Source organism: Echinococcus granulosus (assembly GCF_000524195.1).
Source record: "Echinococcus granulosus chromosome Unknown EG_S00018, whole genome shotgun sequence".
In the NCBI taxonomy this organism is placed as follows: domain Eukaryota; kingdom Metazoa; phylum Platyhelminthes; class Cestoda; order Cyclophyllidea; family Taeniidae; genus Echinococcus; species Echinococcus granulosus.
In genome coordinates this window covers 682169-683461 of record NW_020170398.1, presented here as the reverse complement: position 1 = coordinate 683461, position 1293 = coordinate 682169, and the positions used below count along the sequence as shown (strand labels likewise).

At 41.4% G+C, this 1293-nt stretch overlaps 1 protein-coding gene across 1 annotated transcript in view; it reads left to right on the top strand. All coding sequences in view use genetic code 11, as the record gives it.

Moving 5' to 3' along the window:
* EGR_03484 (Neutral amino acid transporter A) overlaps window positions 1-1293 on the top strand; it is a gene marked incomplete at both ends in the record, with an annotated part of 4235 nt that overhangs the window by 2302 nt on the left and 640 nt on the right. Inside the window, 4 exons of the mRNA XM_024492733.1 lie at window positions 1-114; window positions 278-508; window positions 676-867; window positions 1136-1270. Coding sequence (XP_024352866.1) covers window positions 1-114; window positions 278-508; window positions 676-867; window positions 1136-1270 — 672 coding nt within the window. The remainder of the gene's footprint in view (window positions 115-277; window positions 509-675; window positions 868-1135; window positions 1271-1293) is intronic.

Genomic DNA, 1293 nt, shown 5'->3' with positions numbered 1-1293 from the left:
CTCTATTATCTTCGGAGCAGCTGCAAAAGTTTCCGGCGAAGTTGCAAAGACATTCATTGATTTCTTCAAAGCCCTTTCTGCAATTGTCACCAAAATAATGTCGGTGTTTCTTCTGTAGGTTTATTAATTTTACTTAGTTGACTTTATGCTTCCACTTAACAGAATTCAGAAAAGAGTTTTGACGAACACAGTGATTCCGACAATACCTAACAGCTGATGTTCATTTCTATCGTAAACTGTTACCACTTCTGAAGATGAAATTTCCACCTCCCTCTAGTGTCACCCCAGTGGCTGTGTGCTTCATGATTGCCAGCTCGGTGGTTGGGCGGAAGAACATCGAATCGGACTTCGTTCAATTGGGCCTATTCGTGGTCACGGTGCTCACGGCTCTTGCAATTCACTTCATCTTAATTATACTAGTCTTTTTCATTTCCAGTCGCAAAAATCCTCTTCGATTGCTTAAGTACTCTGGACCTGCATACATTCTTGCTTTCGCAACCACTAGCCCGTACGTCTTCTTGAAGTATTTCATCACTTACCCTTCACTGTTGTTTATCCATTTATTTCTTGAAGTACGATGACAGCTTCACTTTGCTTTTTTCGAACAATAAAGTTTCTTACATGTTACGATGATTTGAACACCCTAGCGGCTCATTTTTGTTCCCCTTTTGTCAGAGCCCTTGCCTTGCCAGAGACATACATGGGTTTGGACAAGTACGGTGTTCGTCAGAGCGTATCTAGACTACTATGCCCATTGGCAGCAACGCTCAAAGGCGATGGACCCGCAGCTTTTATTGCCGCGTCGGTCATTTTTGTAGCTCAGAACTCCCGCATAGAGCTCAATATCGGACAGATATTCACCATCCTGTAAGCCTTCGTACACTTTTTTCTCCCTTCTAGCACGCCTCTCTTATAAAAATGTCACTTTTGAGGTGATCATGATTCCAAGATCAAACAGATATGCAAATACTCCACAGAAATAAGCTTTAAGAAATATCTCACAAAAGTGTAAATTACTTACAGAAGGTTTTCTCCCGTCAGCTTTGCATTTTTCTACAGGTTGATAGCAATTAACCATATGTCCTGAATGAATTTGAACACCACTTAAACTGTATATTTTCGGTTTCTTTTGAAGGATCCTCACATTCACCTCTTCTCTCGCAACGCCAAATATTCCAAGCGCGAGCATTGTGCTTATTGTGACTATCTTATCTTCGATAGGCGTGCCCACAGAAGGAGCCGGTCTCCTCTTTGCAATGGAATGGTTGATGTAGGTTTAATAACTACTATTTT